Source organism: Hyperoodon ampullatus, assembly GCF_949752795.1.
Source record: "Hyperoodon ampullatus genome assembly, chromosome: 3".
Lineage (NCBI taxonomy): Eukaryota > Metazoa > Chordata > Mammalia > Artiodactyla > Ziphiidae > Hyperoodon > Hyperoodon ampullatus.
This window is the reverse complement of record NC_136916.1, coordinates 64043067-64061533: the sequence shown is the minus strand read 5'-3', so window position 1 is coordinate 64061533 and position 18467 is coordinate 64043067. Positions and strand designations below refer to the sequence as shown.

The window sequence follows — 18467 nt, the reverse complement described above, 5'->3', positions numbered from 1 at the left end:
GGCATACTCCCGCTCAACTCTCTGGGTGGCCCTGGGGGTTCATAAGTTGCACACTGTTGACCTACCCTGTGGAAGCTAATAAATTCACCTTGGGACAGCCTTGTGAGATTTGGCAATTACTACAAGGATCTGGAGATACTTTCCAGCCAGCCACAAGCACATCCCTTGGGGTCCAGAAACGTCAAGAGCCATGACAGCTCCATGCCCCAACGCACACAAACGCAGCACACTTTCTTTCTTAATATTTAGTTATTATTTATTTGGCTGCGCCGGATCGTCGTTGCTGCCTGTGGGATCTTTAGTTGCCTGGCATGCATGGGGGAATCTAGTTCCCTGACCAGGCCGGGTCCCTTGCATTGGGAGCGTGGAGTCTTAACCACTGCACCACTAGGGAATTCCCAAACACAGAGCACTTTTGCTCTTCTTTCCAAGTCCTATTTTGTTCTTGTTTATCACTGTAAGACAGGTAGTGACGTTGGTTCCATTTTAAAATGTGGAAACTGAGGCCTAGAGAAGATCAGGTCTCATCCAAGGTCTCGGGCACAGCGTGGTGTTGGAAATAACGAAGGTTTGGCGTTACCAAGGCACTGCCTCTAGTTTGTGTGACCTCCACAAGGTCCTTGAACCTTTCTCTCTAGCCTGTTTCCTTTTGTAGAGACGGGAGCTAATACCTCCCTTTGTCATACCGCTCTTTTCCGTTCAATCCAGCCTCTCCCCGGTCCGCCCTTGGGGAGCTCCGGCTGTGGCGAGAGGACCTGTGCGGAAACACTGCGGGGAGCGCGTGCGCGCCAGGGCCTAACGGGCTCTGAGTCTGAGGGCGCGCACCCGCAGCCCCCGGAAATATCGATATTTAATTTCGACTAGAGACATAACTTGGCTTGACATCCCCAGGCTCAGGCCGACTACGAGCACCACAGGGTGCTAGAAAGGAGGGACTGAAACAATCCAGCCCCCGGAAGGGCGGAACAGTTGAGCCAACCCTGCAGCAGGCGCGACCAGAAAGCTCGGGCGCTTACGGCCCTCACCTGCGCGCCGCCATCTTGCTCGAGGAGGGACCGCCTCTCTCCCGGCTGACAGCTGGTTAACCAGGAGGCGGGGCTCCGCGACTCGGAGGGGCGTGGCCAGGCGATGGCGACCGCGGAGCCCAGCGAACCTGCGGTGAGGGCGTCTCTCCCGGCACCCCGGCCCAGCGGGACCGGAGCTGCGGGGCCGCTCACCGAGCGAAGCGGCATTGGAGTCCCCTGGCTGGGGGAGCGGACCCCGGCGGCTGTGGAGAAGCGGGGGCCGTACATGGTGGCGCGCGCGCCTTCCAGTCAGGCCAAGCTGCGTGAGTGCGGCCCGATGAGGGGTCTCTGCTTGGGCGGGCTGCCGCGTCCCGGGCGGGCTCCGGAGCGCGGCTTGGTCGACCCCAGAGGGGCTCCTACAGCCCGCTCCCGCACCCGGAAGTCTGTTCGGAGAGCGGGCTCCTGGCGTTTGGGAGGCACGGCGGAGTGGGGAGCACCCCGCTGACCTGGTCCCTTTGACTTCCAGAGAAGCACCGGGACCTGGCTAAGGCAGTTCTGCGGAGAAAAGGAATGCTGGGGGCCGCGCCGAACCGCCCCGACTCTTCAGGGAAAAGGTCTCAGCAGGCGCCTCCTCCTCTGTGCAAGCGTTTCCAGAGAAGGCCTTAGTGTAGTCTGGGAGACAGAGTACCCACGCTTAAGGCCCAGCTAGTGATGCCCCTGAGGCCAACCGGTCCGGTTCACTGTTTTAAAACGGGAAGAGGAATGACCTTGTCTTTCCCTTCCAGGATGTGATGACGTCAGGGAAGGAGCTTTGGAATAAGAGTTTTCGTCAGTGTCTAGGATCATTCACTGTCTAAATTAGGGGGGAGCATAGTGGCTGGGGTCCCCAGGAGTGAGGATGGAGAGCAGTGTGGAAACAGCCAGGGCTGTATTTTTTTCTTAACAGCCGGTAAACTCTGAGGGCTGGATGGGACCTTATCCAGGGCCTCTTTTACAAAGAAGAGCTAAAGCAGGTGAAGGAGTTTGTCTAAGGACTTTGGTTTTTCTGTTCTCTGGTTAAATAAGGTGGGGAGATGGGGCTTTTCCTGATTCATGAAAGAGGAGGTGTGCTTTTGCTCAGGATTAGCAGGGGGAGTGGTGTGGGGAAGTGCACATTCTGAGGAGCTGTGGCCAGATACATGGCAGGGAGTGGTGGCTGTCCAGACAGAAGGCAAGTCAGGAGTAGTGCAGTTTTTTTTTTTTTTTTCTATAAGGGCGAGGACTCTGGCTTTCCGTGAAATGCTGGCGTTTCATCTATGCTTGGTCTGTCCCCCCATCTCCCCTCAGGTCAGTGAAGTTTAACAAGGGCTATACTGCTCTTAGTCAGAGTCCAGATGAAAACCTGGTGTCCCTCGACTCTGACAGGTGAGTGCCCTCCTTGAAAATACCCCTTGGGGAGTGACTTGGGTAAAATTTCAGATCTCTAGCTTCGCTTATTCCCTGTCTCTTCCAAGACCTTTTGTGCATGTTCCAGGGCTGCTGCTTCAGAGCACTCTCTCTTCCCAGGATGGCTTGCTTAGAGGACTCATAGGTGATCTTGCTGCTCTTGGATTTGAAGCACCAACCTTGTCTGGGGGACTCATCCTGCCCTATTATGTCTGCACTGTTAGTGACAGTGACCCTGTCCCTGCTGGAGCCAATGGAAGGAGCCATTTATACTGATGGCAGATTATGGGTTTGAGTTCTATGGTGTGTGGTCTTTGCTTCACAAGTCCTTCAGACCCCTTTGCATGCTGTGCACCTTGCCATTTGTAGCTGTGCTCCACGGGCATCTCCCCAAACTGACTGTCTTCCTTTTCTCCTAGTGATGGGGAGCTGGAATCCAGATACTCCTCCGGGTATTCCTCTGCAGAGGCAAGTCCAGAGCACCTTTCTGTGGTGGGGCCAGGCTGCAGGCAGTGTCACTGCCACTGCCAAATGCTTGTCTGGTTCCTGCTGTATGCATGGCACTGTGCTAGACTTCCAGTCTGTTCTCCAATCTTCTACTCTGCCCTCTTCCCCCAGCAGAAGTTTGGGTGTCTGAGGAGCGCTGTTGAAAGTCCAGGAGACCATAGACCCTTAGGGATGGAAATGACCTCGCTAGTCTTCTAATCCAGGCCACCACTTAGAAAAGGAATCCTCTTGATAAATCCCAGCTAAGTGTTTACCATCCTCTGCTTGTTTGAATGCTTCTTGTAATTGGGTAGTGAGTAGTGAGTACTACCTTCGAGAAACCTTGCTGCCTGTCTTCCCCGACCGGCACACACAATTCAGGTAGCTCGTAGTGAAGTCTTCCTTGTTAATTGGAAGTGTCTCCTGCAGCTTGGACTTAGTGGTCCTAGTCCTGCCTCCAGTATCACACAGTAATTCTAGTCTCCCTTCTTTTTTTTTGCGGTACGCGGGCCTCTCACTGTTGCGGCCTCTCCCGTTGCGGAGCACAGGCTCCGGACGCCCAGGCTCAGCGGCCATGGCTCACGGGCCCAGCCGCTCCGCGGCATGTGGGATCTTCCCGGACCGGGGCACGAACCTGTGTCCCCTGCATCGGCAGGCGGACTCTCAACCACTGCGCCACCAGGGAAGCCCCTAGTCTCCCTTCTTTTGATTGTCTTTTGTCTGAGATTAGCATTTCTGTCCCTCCCCTGGCCATCCTCCACCAAGCTTGCTTTCTTCCAGGCCAACTTCTGTTCCTTCAGTTGTTCCATCTATGGGAACTGAGACAGAGATAGATACTCCTGGGCTGGCCTTTTGGACAGTTTCCAGAGTGACTGGCCCAGACAGAAACACGGGGACGTAAAGTTCTGGCATGTGCGGCTTACTGCCTTTGACAGAAATGAAGTGCTGGGGACCTGACTGTATACCACTGGTATTTCTTCCTTATTCTCCTGGAAACCCTTGGCCGCCCCCTGAGTTTCTGCCAGAGAATACGGGCAGTTTGAAAATTGTATCCTCCTTAAACCTCTGGGTGCCTAAGATTGTTAAAAAAAAGAAAAAAAAAATTAGCCAAGAACCAGAGAAAGTCCTACACTCTGCAGTCACATTCTCCTTCTGCTCAGTGGAATTGGTGAAGCCGGGCTGACAGGTTCCACTTTGCAAGCAATGAGCTCTGTTGGCATCAAAGGATGACATGTCTAACCGGCAGTGCAGAAAAAGCTATTCCCCACCCCGTTCAACTCTAACCCATATTCCTCTACTCTTCTACCCGATTGTTCTGTTATCATTGTTCCATATTCTTCAGCCTTCATAGGGACCAATCTGGGTTCCCAGTGGGAATGGTCAGGTCTTGACTTTCAAACATAATCTGTAATCTGATATTTATATCAGCTTTCTCAGGATTCTTTAGTGAGGGCAGCTTCCCTGGGGGCTAGTGACAATGCAGCCTGGATAGTACTGGCTCAGGCCCCTGGATGTCCCTCCCTGCTGGGTGAAGCACTTCTTCCTATAATCCAGGGTTGTGTGGGCTTGGCCTGAGGGTGGGGCACGCATAGTAAGGAAATGTGGGTCTGCCTTTTGGGCAGCAGTTATTTCTGCCTTGTAGCCTGGCTTATAGTTCTCTCCTCTCCTGCTCTTAGCAGGTGAACCAGGATGTGAGCCGGCAGCTGCTCCAGGATGGGTACCACCTGGATGAGATTCCAGATGATGAGGACTTGGACCTCATTCCCCCCAAGCCTATGACCTCCTCAACATGCTCCTGCTGCTGGTGCTGTCTTAGGGATGCTTCCTCCTGTACCCTCCAGTAGACATAACCCCCTAAGATGGGCCCTGCTCACCATGGCTGCAGAGTCCTGTTGGCCCTTCATCGGTCACAGAGTGCAGTGGGAACTGCTGTCAACCCCAGAATCACTGGAGACACTGACCCTCTGGGAAAGTCAGTGACCGCAGTTACCCCATACCTGGTGCTTCTCAGGCCAGAGGCCCCCATCTGGGCCACAGGGGATAGGTGGAATTCTGCAGTTTTCCTCTGCTGTTGGAGTAGAGTTTGGAGAAACCACTTTAATAAGGGAAGGAACAGAGGAATTCTGGTTCTTATGGTGAGTGACAAAGTTGGCTAAGAGAAAAACTTGCAGCAGACATCTTTGTCACCATGCCCTACGGAGGGGAAAGGGAGCTTCTGCGCCCAGGCTGTGGTGGATGTGTTGTGTGGAGGCAGAGAACAGCACTTTATGGCTTGCAGCTGGGAGTCTTTGAAAAAGAATTTAACTATTTGGGACCAATCCAGTTCAAGAAATTCGATATGCTCTCCTCCGCTTCCTAGCTCCAAGATGGGTTACCTGTTTGACCTTCAGGAGAACATAAAGCAGGGCCCTTTGGCCCTCTTCCAGTTGTTCCTGTTTGACTGTACAGCAGGCTGCTCAATGGCACAACCTGATCAAGGCTTCCAGAATCCCTGGAAGCAGAGCATTCCCATCTGGTCCAACTGTCTGGGTGAGCTTAGTAACTTGGTCCGTCCATCCTTAGAGAAAAACTGCTCTACTGTGTAGACAAAATTTGTCTTTCCTTGGTTGCTATTCTTCACCTTGGTCTTAGCTAGTATCTTCACCCAGTCCTTGAGCTAAGGTTGGGTGAAGGTTCTGGAGCTCGCCCTGGAAGCCTGCACTTTCTGCTTACCAGCAGAGGGAGCTGCAGGAGTAGTTAGGTGCCTTCCCATTTAACTTTATTTTTTCCCCCACCCCGGCCGCACCGCGGCTTGTGGTAATGTTCCCTGACCAGGGAGGGATGAAACCCAGGCCCTTGCAGTGGAAGCGCGGAGTCCTAACCACTGGACCGCCAGGGAATTCCCCTATTTAACTTTTTACACTTGAGGAGCAGCAATGGGTGAAAAGTATACTGGTGCAGGTATGTGGGCTTTGACAGAGACGGGGGCTCACAGACAGGATGAGGGACCTGTGAAAGCTCCCACGGCCCCTACCTGAGGAAATAATCTTGCCATTGCAGAGGGCCTCCCTTCACCCTAGGGAAAGCCATTCTGTTGCATCCAGATTCCTCTGACCACAGCATGGGCCTCACAGTGGATACTCAGGATTGGGCTTTACAGTAAACCTCTAGGTTCAATACAGCCTCTTTCAGTCCCCAGTATGAAAACACCAAAAGGTCGGCATCATCTCCTGTGACCCCCAGTAGATAGCATCTCTTGCGATACCAGACCTCTGTCTGGAATTTAATTTTTTAGTCGTTCTCTTTTTTTTTTTTGGCCTTACCTAAAACCAAATGGGACTGAATGGGAGTGGACAAGGTTCCCAGCCTAAGGGGTAGGGTAGTCAGGATTGTGGTGTGGCCCCAACTTGGGAACTTGCCCAGTCTGTTGCTTCATTTGGTTAGGACAGAGTAGCCTGAGTGTTTGACAGCTGCTGGGGGTGAGGATGGCAGCAGGACCCCAAGAACAAGGCCCTCCGGTGGTTGCTGTTATAAAGCCACACTGGTGTATTTGGCTGCACCTCTCCCCGTAATGTTTCAGAGCTGGTTGACCCTGTGTGGAAGGCATTACCTTCGTAGAAAAAGTTGCAGGAACACTGTACAGCAAGGAAGGGTAGAAATGGTTGATTGATTGGGGCTAGAAGCCATGAATGTCACGAATAAAGCCTAATGTCACGAATAAAGGCACCAAGGTGTCTAGAACCAGACTGCCTTAATTAAAAGTGCTGGGTGTTTTGCAGGTGACAGCACTCTGAGGAGACAGGGAGGTATTCAGGCTTACCTCACAGATGGGAGTGGTACTGTATGGTGTTTACAGAACTCTTGGCTTAGGCTTCTATAGCTCTGTAAGTTTGTAAGAATAAATACAATCATGCTAGTTGAGCCTGAGTCTGTGTTGCAATAGGATTTTTAACAAAGGCCTAGACCACGGTCATTGCCCCTTCTGAATTCTGAAATGAAGAAATAGCCTAATAGCCCCAACTGTTCTTCTGAGGACTGCCTCTCCTTTCTCCTGTTCCCAATAGGCGTCATTTTCAGGCCTGCTCATTGGAGACCATGGATGGAATAGGCCTTTGCATATCACTTCTCATTAGAATGAATTCCCTTTGGCAGACCCTTTCTTCCCAGGTTTTGTTTTGTTTTTCAGGTTTTTTTTTTTTTTTCAGCTGAAGAAAATTTACTGGAAGCCAAAAAAAGCTGAACAGATTGGCTAGAACTTTTTTGAAGGCAGTTTCCTGGAATTCCATTGTACAGGTCTAGTGTGGGCAGCAGCCCAAAAAGATTCTTTTGTGTGAGATTAATCCCTTACCTACAGGAAGGAGCCACTAGCCTGGGTCTCTGCTTGGTCTGGGGTGATAGCATCTAAGACTGCTAGTCAGAAACTTCAGTGGCAAAACACACCGCTGTGCAACCTCCTGGGTGTGTCCCACCTCTAGAGGGTAGGCACAGGGAGAGTAGATGCCCTCATAGGTACTTCCTGCCAATGTAGAAAAAAGTAGCTTGATTTCTCTTCACAACACTAATTAGATTGTCCTGTCCTTTAGCCCCTGTATCTACAGTGACTGAATGTGCTCTAGAGAAGTGGTTGACAACCTTTGTGAAGGGCCAGTCAGTACATTTGGCTTTGCAGGCCATACAGTTCGGTGCACCTACTCAACTTTGCCATTGTAGCCTGAATGGAGCTGGACAGTATGTAAATGAAGGTGTGGCCAGATCCAGCCTGCTGGCCTTAGCCTGATGATCCCTGCCCTAAAGCCAACTAAAGCACTGGAGAGAAGAACCTCTGCACTGACAATGCCTTTCTTTAGACCCATCTTCCACTGTCTGCAGGGCTGGAGGGCCCAAGGTTTGCCTGCAAGCTCTGCAGCTGAGGCTACAGCAGGCTGTCTCTCCCAAACCTTCCTTTAAAAGGCCTCTGGAGTCTAGCCTGCCTACCTCCCTCAGGAAGCTGTCTGAAACAGGAATAAAGCAGAAACTGGACAACATCCAGGGAGGGCTCTTTCAGCCCGCTTCAGGGACTGGAATGGCAAAGGCTGAGTGCTCTTTAGCCCACAGGCCTCAACACAGGTGATCTTTAATTGATTTGACACAGCAACATTAGTCCACAGGCCTACCCTTTTCCCTCCTTCTCTGCACTGAGGAAATGGGCAGTCCCGGGGCCAGAACCCTGTTCTTCCAAATTAATTACCTATCTTGCCGTGACTGATGCTGAGCTAATCATAGATTTTACCACCCTGCCTAATGCTATAGGCTGGAACAGAGCTGCCGCTTCGTGCATCGAGGAGAGCCTGGCTCAAGGGTGGCAAGAATACAAGGGGAGTATCAGCCCTCAATTCTCCTACCAGGAAGAAGACGGTTCAGCCTAGGCCTGCTCAGGAGTCACTGGCTTCAAGCTCTTCTACCCCAGCTCTTTCAGGGTATACCCAAAGAGCCCGGAACAGGGAAAGGATTTGGGCTGGGCCTGAGGAGGTGAGGCTGGCCAGGATGTAGGGTGACTGGCAGAGAAGAGCCAGGAAGGCTGTGGCCTCTACAGCAGGCAGCAGGCACGGAACATCAGCAGGTCCGTAGGCAGCGTGAGCTTCAGTAAGACACTCTCATTGGCCCCAATGAAGAGCACCCCACCACGCTTCAGGGAGATTGCGGCCTGGGCTGTGCGGGTGCTGGCTGTCACTGTCCCCTGCACCATCAGGAGGATACTGGCAGAGTCCAGCGCCAAGACCCTGTATTCAGTGACGGAGCCAGGCACCTGGGCAGAAAGAAACAGCAAGTTGGAGCAGGGTTTGAGCTGCTGTTAGCTCACAGGGGTCCCGGGACAACCCCAAGGACAGTGAGAGAGAGAGCTCTGCCGCCTTCTCCCCCACGGCTCGGGCTTTTGTCAGCACGGAGGCCCTTGTCTGGTCCCTGGTGCAGAGAGCCACAGACAGGCCCCGTGGCCATTCTCCCACCACATGAGCTTGGCAGAAAGGAAACCCAGCCCCAGGTATACTCCACATTGTGGCCCTTGCCAGCGTTCTTCACGCCACACAAAAAACACCCACCACAGCCCTCTCACCTCCATCTTCATAACGGTGAAGTCTGGCACAGGGGGATCATAGATAGAGAGGTAGGGGTCTTCCTGACTCCATGCTGGAGGAAAAAGCCTGTCTTGGCTGGGGCTGGGGATATAGCTGAGCATTTCACACAAAGTTGGCACATCGATGAACTTGGGTGTCAGGCCAGCGCGCACCGTGTTGTCCGAACATGCCATGCACTCCACGCAGTCTGGGGACAGACAGTTGTCATGTGGTAAGCTAATGAAGGATGCCTTGGAATTTGGCTCTCCAGGGCGGGGCCTTCTAACTTGAGTGCCATGAGCTCCCTGTAGAATCAGATAAAGATGTGTGAATTGCGTCTTCTGTGAGAATAGGCTAAGATGACAGATACCAAAACAGGTGACACATCACCCACCATTGTCAAGGGGAGTCATGTTATCCCCTGGAGGAGCCCCAACCCTCTGGAGACTTTGTATTCTCCCCTTCTACCACAGAATCCTGTCCACGAGTGGATAAACGGCCAACAGTCAAAATGTGACACCGTTCTGTGGCAATGGGTTTTTTTGTTTTGTTTTTTTGTTTTTTGGGGGGTTTTTTTGTGGTACGCGGGCCTCTCACTGTTGGGGCCTCTCCCGTTGCGGAGCACAGGCTCCGGACGCGCAGGCTCAGCGGCCATGGCTCATGGGCCTAGCCGCTCCGCGGCATGTGGGATCTTCTTGGATCGGGGCACGAACCCGTGTCCCCTGCATCGGCAGGCGGACTCTCAACCACTGCGCCACCAGGGAAGTCCGGCAATGTGTTTTTTAACATAAAATCTCTGTGAAGACAGGACAGACCTGTGAAGGCACGGAAGAGAACAATGGCCTTGATACAATATAGCCTGGATTCAAACTGTGGTTCCCACACATATTGACAGGTCTTAACATGAGAGCATCATGACCTCACAGGGGTGGTGTGAGGATCCAAGCAGTTGTCCAACTCAATCTGGCATTCATCATCCCTATTGGTCACTTCCCTGCTGACCCCAGGAACCCTGGGAGGTCAGAGCTGGATGGGACTTTAAAAGTGGTCTCCTCGACCACCCCTTCCTGTTTTGTCCAGATGGGGAAACAAGGCCTGAGGCAGATGGCAGTGGGGCTCACTGCTGAAATGCGGCTCACCTCCTTTCAGGTAGGCATGGGGCACGTTGGCCTCCAGAAACATGGCCTCCCCCGGCTTCAGGGTAAGCAGGTTCAGGAAGTAGATGGCAAAGCATCCGATATCACCTGGGTACTGCTGGTGCAGCTGCAGCAAGAGTTCCCCATAGATGTCCTCCATGTTGTTTCCAGCAGCCACTGAGGGTCACAGAGCACCCCAAGGCCACTTAGGAACCCTCAGTGGTGTTCACAGCCCCATCCTGGCCAAGGAGAGTCCTGGAGAAGACCCTACCCAAGGAATCCAGAAACTGGTGGGCATATTCTCCTCGTCACATCCCCCACCCTTTGGGGGCCAGCCTTCCTTGATATTCCAGCCTACACAGATGGCCGTTTCCCCCATTTTGACTATCTATACGCCCACCACTCTACTAGGCACTAAAAGGGCTAGAGTGTAGTCCTTTTAGACAGTGTTTCTCAACCTCAGCATTATTGACATTTGGGGACAGGTGATTCTTTGTTGTGGGGACTGTCCTGTGCATTGCAGAATGTTCAGTAGCATCCCTGGCCTCCACCCACGAGATACCACTGGCACCCCAAACCTGGGTTTGACAACCAAAAATGTCTCCAGACTGCCAGTGTCCCCTGGTTGATAACCTCTGCTCTAGGAGCTCAAAATCTAGTTAGGAGATAACTCAAGGGTTCCATGCGGGGTGACCAACTGTCCCAGTTAGCCCAGGCCTTTCCCTTAACACTGAAAATCACTCAGTCCCAGGCAAACTGAGATGGTTGGTCACCCCAGATAGCATGAGGCAGGATGCAACCAAGGGCCAAAATGTGTCCTGGAGGCAGCAGGGGAGATGAGCTCAGCTTGAGCAAGAGTGGTGGCAGAAGGCTTCTTGGGAACTGGGGGGAGGAGGGGAGGGTGGTGAGCTGGGCTTCCTTGACTGTGGAGAGAAGGGGGAGGGTGTCTCTAAGTAAAAGCAGAGTGTGTCAGTGCCACAGTGAAGAGACCAGTTGGTCTGGATTGGAGGGTTGTTTTGAGTCTTCATACAGACACATGATGAATGCCTACTCTGTGCTAAGCACTGTGGGGACACACGAAGGTCAAGGAGACAGGTCCCTGGCTTAGAGAAAACTCCAGTTTTAACAGGTGTGCATGTGATGATATCTACACACAGGTGTTAAGGGCTATACCTGACGTATGAATGGGGTGTTATGGGAGCTCTGAGCAGAAGTAATCAGCTGTGCTGTGAGTGCAAGAAGCCCTAAAGGGAGAGGCATGCAAGCAGAGAAGACAGCAAAAAACAAAACAAAACAAAACAAAACGTAGGATATGCTTGGGTAAAATAAATAGTTCCCTGTGGGTCAAAGGTAGTAGGGGAAATGGGTAGAAACAGAACCAGAAGAGCTCTGGGCTTGCCTGGAAAAGGAGCTGGGGCCTCATCACGTGTGCCATATAAGCACCCAGCAGAAGAGTCCATTCTGCCTTGTTTTTCACTACTTGTATTGACTCTCCAACCCAAAGGTGACACAACCATACCCATCACAGTCATTTCCTGAACTCTCCTTAGCACAAGGTCGGGCACAGAGCAGGTATTTAAGGAAAGATCTACTGATTGAGAGCTCTGGACTTCAGGCCTTTGGAGGAGAGAGAGGATCCCTTCATCTCCTTCCTGCTCTCTAGCCCCAAAGTATAAAACCCTCCATGGAGAGCAGCTAGAAGCAGCACTCAACCTAGGGCCTTGTTCCACAAAGATTGGGAAAGAGATGCTAAGTCACTAACAGGCCACCTAAGTCAGGCCCGTTTTGGTGCTCTACTTGAACAAAGGGGTTGAGAACCCTATCCCCACAGCCTAGTGTCTGTGCCAGGGGCCCAGGACGGGGCAGTGCACCCAGGCCTGAGACACCTACCTTGCTGGGAGATCCGCTTCACCAGCAGGTTGAGCTGCTCCACCACTACCTTCTTCGCGTTCTTCATCAGGTGGGAGAAACAGCTCCGCAGAGCAGAGGCCACAGCCTGGGAGTCACAGCTCAGGCTCTGCTTCAGCTGTGTTGCTGCATTATCTCCAATTAGAAACTGGAACTCGGGCACCTCTGCAGGAAGGTCAGGCCAGGGCCCATATCAGGAATGGTTAAGATGGAACTGGCAAAAGTGGGAAGCTGGAGGAGGCCTCCTCATCTCATCCCTAACCAAGGAGCCAGGCAATGCTATGCAAGCTTTGCAGTGAAAAGCGACAGCTCACCACCAACCCTCAGCAATCACACCTGAGCCTGGTCTCATGGACCTGTCCTCGGAGTGTCAAGAATTCATGAGGCCAACCAGCCCCTCAGTTCCTGTGACATACAGCCTCTGTTCTCTGCCACTGTTCCAGCTCTGCCCTGGGCTGCCCATGCATCCTAGGCCAATATGCATGCTCTCAGCATTTTGCCCAACCTTACTTGTCAGAAAGGTCACAATCTCCTCAACTGGCCGGAAGCCACATAAGCCCTGGAAGGGGGTGAGGGCAATGGCCATCTCTGGCTTATGGTTGGCATCGGGGTAGTGCTGTGGAGCCTGGAGGTGCAGCTTCTCTGCCAGCTCCTGTGGGATGGCCAGGGAAGAGGAGAATGGTTAAGGTGCAGCCATCATCTAGGAAGACACCAGTCTCACCCAGACCTTGTTCTCGACACTCCCCAGTCAGCTTCCTACCTCTGGCATTGAGCCCAGTCAAGGCATAATTCAGAAACTCGGGGCTCAGCCAACCCAAGGCAGGCACGTGGACCAACTGTGGGGGAGAGGTGGGGCGGGCTTTAAGAGGACTGCGAATCAGGAAACCCGAACACCAAGCCAAGCTCTGACACTAACAAGCTGTGTGACTTTGGGTAAATCCCTTTCTTCTCTGGGTCTTACTTTGCTCATCTAGAAATGAGGAGTTTGGACAGACAAATGCTTAGGCTGTGACTCACGGGCTTGTGCAGAAAGACATGGGAGTGGAGCTGAGGCAGTGACTAGGGTACTTGCCCTGCCTTGGAAGGTAAACTCTTTGAGAGAGCCAGGTGGAAAAATGGCAGATATAAATAGTCCCGGGTTGGCTGAGGGGAGCCCAGGAACAAGTGTGGAGAAGCTCCCCTGGCACAGGCTGGTCAGCTGTCCACTTAAACTTAGCTGCTACATGTGTCACCAGCAATTGGCTTGGCAGAGCTAAATTGGGAGTTGACAGGCTTGAATTTAATTTGGGGCTGGAGTCTGGCATGGGCAGGGTAAAAGCAGCAGTAAAAGTTGTGGGAGGGCCTTGACATAAGTTCTTCTCTACCCTGACCTCTGTGCCCTACCCTGATCCTGTACCTTGTTAGGGTGTGCCTGGATAGACAGGGCCGTTTCAACTGAGAGCACTTTGAAGAGAAAGGGCAGCTTGCCATTAAAGGTGTCCTTGACCTTCAAACCCAAGCAGTCCTGGTTCTCAGCAATCCACTGGCCTAGGGTCTTCTGCAAGATGCTGTTGTCAAGGATCTTGGCATCTCCCCGGGGGTGGGTCCCCATCCACAGCTGTAAAAACAGGAAACTTGGGAGGGAAAAAGGAAGAAGCCGGCACCACCCACTGGCCTGCCCCAATCTGTTACCCTGTGCTCCCCACAGGGCAGCCAAGTTCTAAAATGGGACTCCCAAGACCGGGTATAAATGCTCATATCATCACAGACATACATGAGGGCAGAAGACCCAGAACACCAGGAGTCAGGAGACCCAAGCTCTAGTCCAGGATCTGCCTCCAACCAGCTGTGGAGGCTTGGGCTAGTTATTTCCTGTCTCTGGGTATCAGTTTCTTCATCTGTCCAGTGAGGAGAATGAAACCTGCATTGTCAAGGTCACTGAAAAGTTCTGACTCTCAGGTGGCTCTGTGAGGGGTTAACATTCGTTTATTCTAGTCTCAGAAGTAGAGGCTAAGCCTTCCTGTGCTTTGGCTTTTTCTCAAATGGGCAGGAAAAAATATATATTTTAGGTTATTAAAAATGTCAAACTTAGTCAAAGTAAAAATTTTAATTGTCAAGGAGGGCTGAATTAAAATTCAGTAAGTGCTGGGACTTCCCTGGTGGTGCAGTGGTTAAGAATCCGTCTCCAAAGCAGGGAATGTGGGTTCGATCCCTGGTCCAGGAAGATCCCAAATGCCACAGAGCAACTAAGCCTGTGCGCCACAACTACTGAGCCTGAGCTCTAGAGCCCGCGAGCTACAACTACTGAAGCCCATGTGCCACGACTACTGAAGCCCGCGTGCCTAGAGCCCGTGCTCCGCAACAAGAGAAGCCACCGAAATGAGAAGCCCGTGCACCACAACGAAGAGTAGCCCCCGCTTACTGCAACTAGAGAAAGCCCGCGCAGCAACGAAGACCCAATGTAGCCATAAATAAATAAATAAAATAAAATAAAAGTCAGTAAGTACTGACAGTTCTTGGGAAATTCCAGTCTATTATGACAAAACCTCACTTCTGGTGCTATCATGTGGGTTCATCAACCTGCACAGATCTCAAAAGCCAAGGAGGCCTCCTCTCTCTTTCCTGTCTTCCCTTCCCAGCTGATTCACATGACTTGCCTGGGGCCCCGTGAGTGGAGGAGTACCTTGGTCCCACCTGCTGGTAAAGTAGGCTAAAGTACAGCCCGGGTCTCACCTCTGCATATGGTTTGTCCTCTGAGATCTGGGCCAGTGGGTCACTGCTAGCCAGCAGCCGAGCCACTTCACTGTTGGAACCCATCTTCCCCCAGGCATACTGCTGCACCACACAGGAAAGTGGGAATACTGGGGGTACAGACAGAGCGTCAGTTTCCACTCCACTCCTGAGGCCTGACCCTCCTGTCCCGGGGAAACTACACCCTAGCTGAGGGTTCTGTCTGGAGGATACAAATAAGGAGTTTGTAGGTTGTTAGTTGAGACCCTTCTGCAGGCCTCGATGTTCCCATCTCTAAGACCGGCAGTAAAGATCTTCTGCTGACGTGAGGCAGATAGTTGCGTTAAGGTGACGGGGAGAGGGTGGCAGGAATCTATTTCCACCGCACCGGGTCCCGAAGTAACCCACGCGCAGCCCCCTCCCCTCAAGACCCTTCTTCGAGGGCTGCAATAACGGCTCAATTCCCATCGCAGGTGCCCCCTCCTCTGCCCGGCGCCCATCCATCTTTCCGCAGAGCCCCGCGGGTGGGTTCTACCTGGTATATCAAGTCGGGAAGGGTCCGAGAACGCGACCCACCCCCACGCTCGCTGGCACCCCAGCCAACACCCCACCTCTCTGAGCGGCCATCTTCGCGGCACCAGACCTGGCTTCTAGCACGTATACGTTTCCCGGCAGGACCCTCGGCCCCTCTGCCCCCAGAGCTTCATGGGAAATGTAGTTTCTTGAGCGCCTTTTCGGAGACCCGTGCGCCCGTTGTGGCCGCTCCCCGCACTCTGAATCCCTCTCCCACCCTCCAGCTCTCAGAACGAATACCCGCCAGTCCAGAGGCTTCCAGCCCGCAATCTTAGGTCTCAGTATTCATTTATTCGTTCATTCACCAGGCACACATTTATTGAGAACCTGGTAAATGCCACGGACTGTTCTGAGGGCTGGGGATACATCCGAGAACGAGATGACGATTACTTTGCCTTTGTAGAGCTTACATTCTTGTGAAGGAAAAACAAAGGCCCTAAGGTGGGAACGTGGAAATGTGCCTGTCATTTTACGGAGTAAATAGCAAAGAGGCCAGAGTGGCTGGAGCAGAGTGAGCAGGAAGGGTGGAAGTGAGGTGGTTAGAGAGGAAAGGCAATGAGCAGAACTTTGTAGGCTATTGTCACGACTTCAGGTTTTCATTAGCCGGTTTGAGCAAAGAATTGTTATGATCTAATCAGGAACTCACTACTGCTTGATGATGATGGCAAATGTCATATGCAAGGCCCTTAATCTGAGTTTCAGTTTCTTCCTCTGTAAAATGGGGATGATAATGCTGGACTGACAGGCTTGCTGGAGGGTGAGATGGGATGATGTGGGACTCAGGAAGGTAGTCAGTGATTGGTGCTCCTCTGATTCTTCCTGCCCTAAGTACTGCAGGACTCAGAACCCTAGCTTCTCCTCCAGGCTGAGCTGTTCACAAGTCACACACACAGAAGTCAAGGGAAGTCACCAGGAGTCCTGCATTGTGAAGGCTGGGCTTGGCCTTCGCTGTGGAGTAATCTTGCTATATCCTGGAGAGAAAGGCTCTGACATACAGATCTCCTCAGTCAACAACCCAGGAAGAGGGCAGCCAGCTGGAGGGGCCCAGGAGCATAGCAGCCAAAGCTCCAGGGAACCTGGAGTAAGGGCCTATAATCCTGACTCTGCCTCCTCTTTCCTCCCGCACTGATTCCCATGGCCTCTACCACACATGTCCAGGGGAAAGAGGGGTACTGTTTTCTCTGCAATGTTCTGCCCAGCTATGGACATCGACCTCCCTAAGGGTCCCCTGGCTCAGATAAATCAGCCTGCATTTCAAAGGAAGCTTCACCATACACTAAGGAATAAGAAAATGAACCATACAAACAGCACATCTCACATACCTCCTAGCTTTGAATACCTCTCCTTCCTCTCATCCCCACTCTTCCAGCAATATGAACCTTCTGGGAGAAGAATGAGGGGTTAGTCTAGGCATAGGGAGTTCTTAGAGCACCTCCCACTATCACCATCACTGAAGTCAAGTTAGAGTCCCTTCCTCACAGTACCTCTGCACAGGGAAGGAAGAACTTAAGATTGTTGGGACAGAGCCCCCACCCCTTACCACCCTCCCTACACACAGAAAAATATATCTAGAAGGGAAATAGGGTGTTTGGAGAGCCTAGAACCTTTCACCCTTAACTCTTGCTTGTCTACCTCTAATAGAACTGATCACACTTTGTTATCTAGTGATGATCTGCTTTCCTCTCTCTCCTTCTAGACCATATGTCTAATTCATCTTCACATTTCTGCCAGTGCCCAGCTGATGCTCAAGCGATAATAGCAGCTAACATTTATTTGTTATGTACTAACGATTATGCTAGCCCTTTTCAAGAATTCTCAGGACAACCCTATGAGATAGGTACTGTCATTAGCCCCATTTTCGGGATGAGAAAAATGGGTCTTGGAGAGGTAACAGGTCCAAGAGCATAGAGTTCCAATCTGCTATACCTCTTCCCTTGTTGAACAAGTTAATGAGTGAATAAATGTATGATGTCTCTCTCAGAGGGAAGTAGACGGATCCCAGGGGTCTTCAGAGATAGATGGGTGGACAAGCTTCACGTTGGTGATATCAAATTCCATTCTTTCTTCAACAGTCCAGCAATGTATGAGGCTGGGCAGACAAGGAGGAGGCAGGACAGCCTCATGTTGTGTGGACTGCTCTCCTCTCAGGCTGCAGACAGCAAAGATCTCTGTGTTGCCTGTGATACTGTGATAGAATAACTGGCTCCTGGCGAGAGTTCCTAAAACCTTTATAATTTCCTAAGCAGTAAGAGTACTAGGGGCATCTTTTGTTCTAATACTTGGTCTTTGACCCTGGTTCCTGACAAGGAGCTCCTAAATCCCGTGGAATTTCCTGGGTGATCAGAACATCTTTTATCCTAATGAGGCAACTGTTGGTGGCCTCCTGGATAGCATCAGGATGGGGGCTGGTCACCAGAAAGACTAAGCCACAATTAGAAGCTTGGAACCTTCAGCCACACCTCCCATCTTACGGGGAAGGGAGAGACCGAATTAACAGTTGATCACGCCTACATGATGATGCCTCCATAAAAATACCTGAACTACTGGTTTAGAGAGCTTCCGCAGTTGAACACATCTCCTTACCAGAAGGGTGGCAACCCCCAGCTCTACAAGGACAGAAGCTCCTGCGCTCAGAACCCAGACCTCGCCCTATGTATCTCTTCAACTGGCCATTCATCTGAATTCTTTATCATCTCCTTTATTATATAATAAGCCAGTAAATGTGTTTCTCTGAGTTCTGGAAGCCATTCTAGCAAATTATTGAACCTAAGGAGGGGGTAGTGGGAACCCTGATTTATAGAGGTACAGGTGATGACATGACACCCGGACTTGTAATTGGCCTCTGAAGTGGAGGCAATCTTGTGGGACTGAGTGCTTACTTAACTTGTGGGATCTGACCCTAACTCCAGGTAGATAGTGTCAGACTAAATTGAATGACACCCAGCTGGTATCAGAAAATTGATTAGTGTGGGGAAAAAAACTCCACATGTCTGGTCACAGAAATGTCCTGTGTGACTAGTAAAGGAGAAACACGAGAGGTTTTCCTTATACTGCCCTAAAAGGGGTAGCCATGGTGTGTGTGGGGGGTGGTTACGGGTAAGTAGTTTCTAAGGGGACACAAACATAGATCCCTACCATTCCCCCACTTCAGGACA

At 51.7% G+C, this 18467-nt stretch overlaps 2 protein-coding genes across 4 annotated transcripts; one reads left to right on the top strand and one right to left on the bottom strand.

Moving 5' to 3' along the window:
• Positions 1–1128: 1128 nt before the first annotated feature.
• On the top strand, positions 1129–4759 carry FAM219B (family with sequence similarity 219 member B; the record flags this gene model as incomplete). 2 transcript variants are annotated; one of them, XM_079699736.1, is made up of 5 exons in its annotated part: positions 1129–1327; positions 1531–1618; positions 2331–2408; positions 2849–2897; positions 4595–4759. In XM_079699736.1, 5 exons carry the CDS (start codon positions 1129–1131, stop codon positions 4757–4759), a joined length of 579 nt encoding a protein of 192 aa, XP_079555862.1. The 2 variants fall into 2 exon arrangements, with proteins under 2 accessions (XP_079555862.1, XP_079555861.1); XM_079699735.1 differs by having other exon boundaries at positions 4592–4759.
• Positions 4760–7971: 3212 nt separating this feature from the next.
• On the bottom strand, positions 7972–14865 carry MPI (mannose phosphate isomerase; the record flags this gene model as incomplete). 2 transcript variants are annotated; one of them, XM_079700683.1, is made up of 7 exons in its annotated part: positions 7972–8679; positions 8986–9194; positions 10126–10299; positions 12013–12195; positions 12541–12682; positions 13427–13627; positions 14743–14826. In XM_079700683.1, the coding sequence occupies 7 exons, from the start codon at positions 14824–14826 to the stop codon at positions 8461–8463; spliced, it is 1212 nt and encodes a 403-aa protein (XP_079556809.1). In that variant the 3' UTR covers positions 7972–8460. The 2 variants fall into 2 exon arrangements, with proteins under 2 accessions (XP_079556809.1, XP_079556810.1); XM_079700684.1 differs by lacking the exon at positions 12013–12195 and having other exon boundaries at positions 14743–14865.
• Positions 14866–18467: the final 3602 nt, after the last annotated feature.